The sequence below is a fragment of the Papilio polytes genome, unplaced genomic scaffold, assembly GCF_000836215.1.
Source record: "Papilio polytes unplaced genomic scaffold, Ppol_1.0 DF823510.1, whole genome shotgun sequence".
Lineage (NCBI taxonomy): Eukaryota > Metazoa > Arthropoda > Insecta > Lepidoptera > Papilionidae > Papilio > Papilio polytes.
The window spans coordinates 2631199-2631637 of record NW_013525694.1 but is presented as its reverse complement, the minus strand read 5'-3'; the positions used below and the strand labels follow the sequence as shown (position 1 = coordinate 2631637).

At 33.7% G+C, this 439-nt stretch overlaps 1 protein-coding gene across 1 annotated transcript in view; it reads left to right on the top strand.

Annotated features, from left to right (window-relative positions):
• The window catches only part of LOC106104541 (equilibrative nucleoside transporter 4), a 4538-nt gene extending 4316 nt beyond the window's left edge, over window positions 1–222 (top strand). Inside the window, exon 10 of the mRNA XM_013284619.1 lies at window positions 135–222. Coding sequence (XP_013140073.1) covers window positions 135–222 — 88 coding nt within the window. The remainder of the gene's footprint in view (window positions 1–134) is intronic.
• Window positions 223–439: the final 217 nt, after the last annotated feature.

Here is a 439-nt window from a genome sequence, read left to right as displayed (position 1 = left end):
CACCGCTCACTACCTCTGCACCTAACGTCACGTATATACTATCTTCTCTACACTGAAAGTACTTTTTAATGTTTCTATTAATATTATAATTTAATCTAGATTCATTTTTCAATAAGAATGCTACAAATAAATAGATCTAACGGTAGAGACAGACACTGCAAGAATAGTCGACAATTCGAAAAAATACTCGACATTGAGGGAATAGATGTTTATCTGAACTAAATTTACTTGTTGAAAAGAGAGAAGTTATTTTTAAACATTTTCTCCTTCGCTTAATCTTCTTTTCTCTAGAACTTTTATACAAATATGCGACCACTTCGTATCACTGAAATAGAGAAACGATCGCAGTCCATAGAGATCTCTATGCTACGGGTATAATTACGGGTTAGTTACGCTGTGGGTTTCGACTGCTCTGACACTTGTAATTACACATATTGTT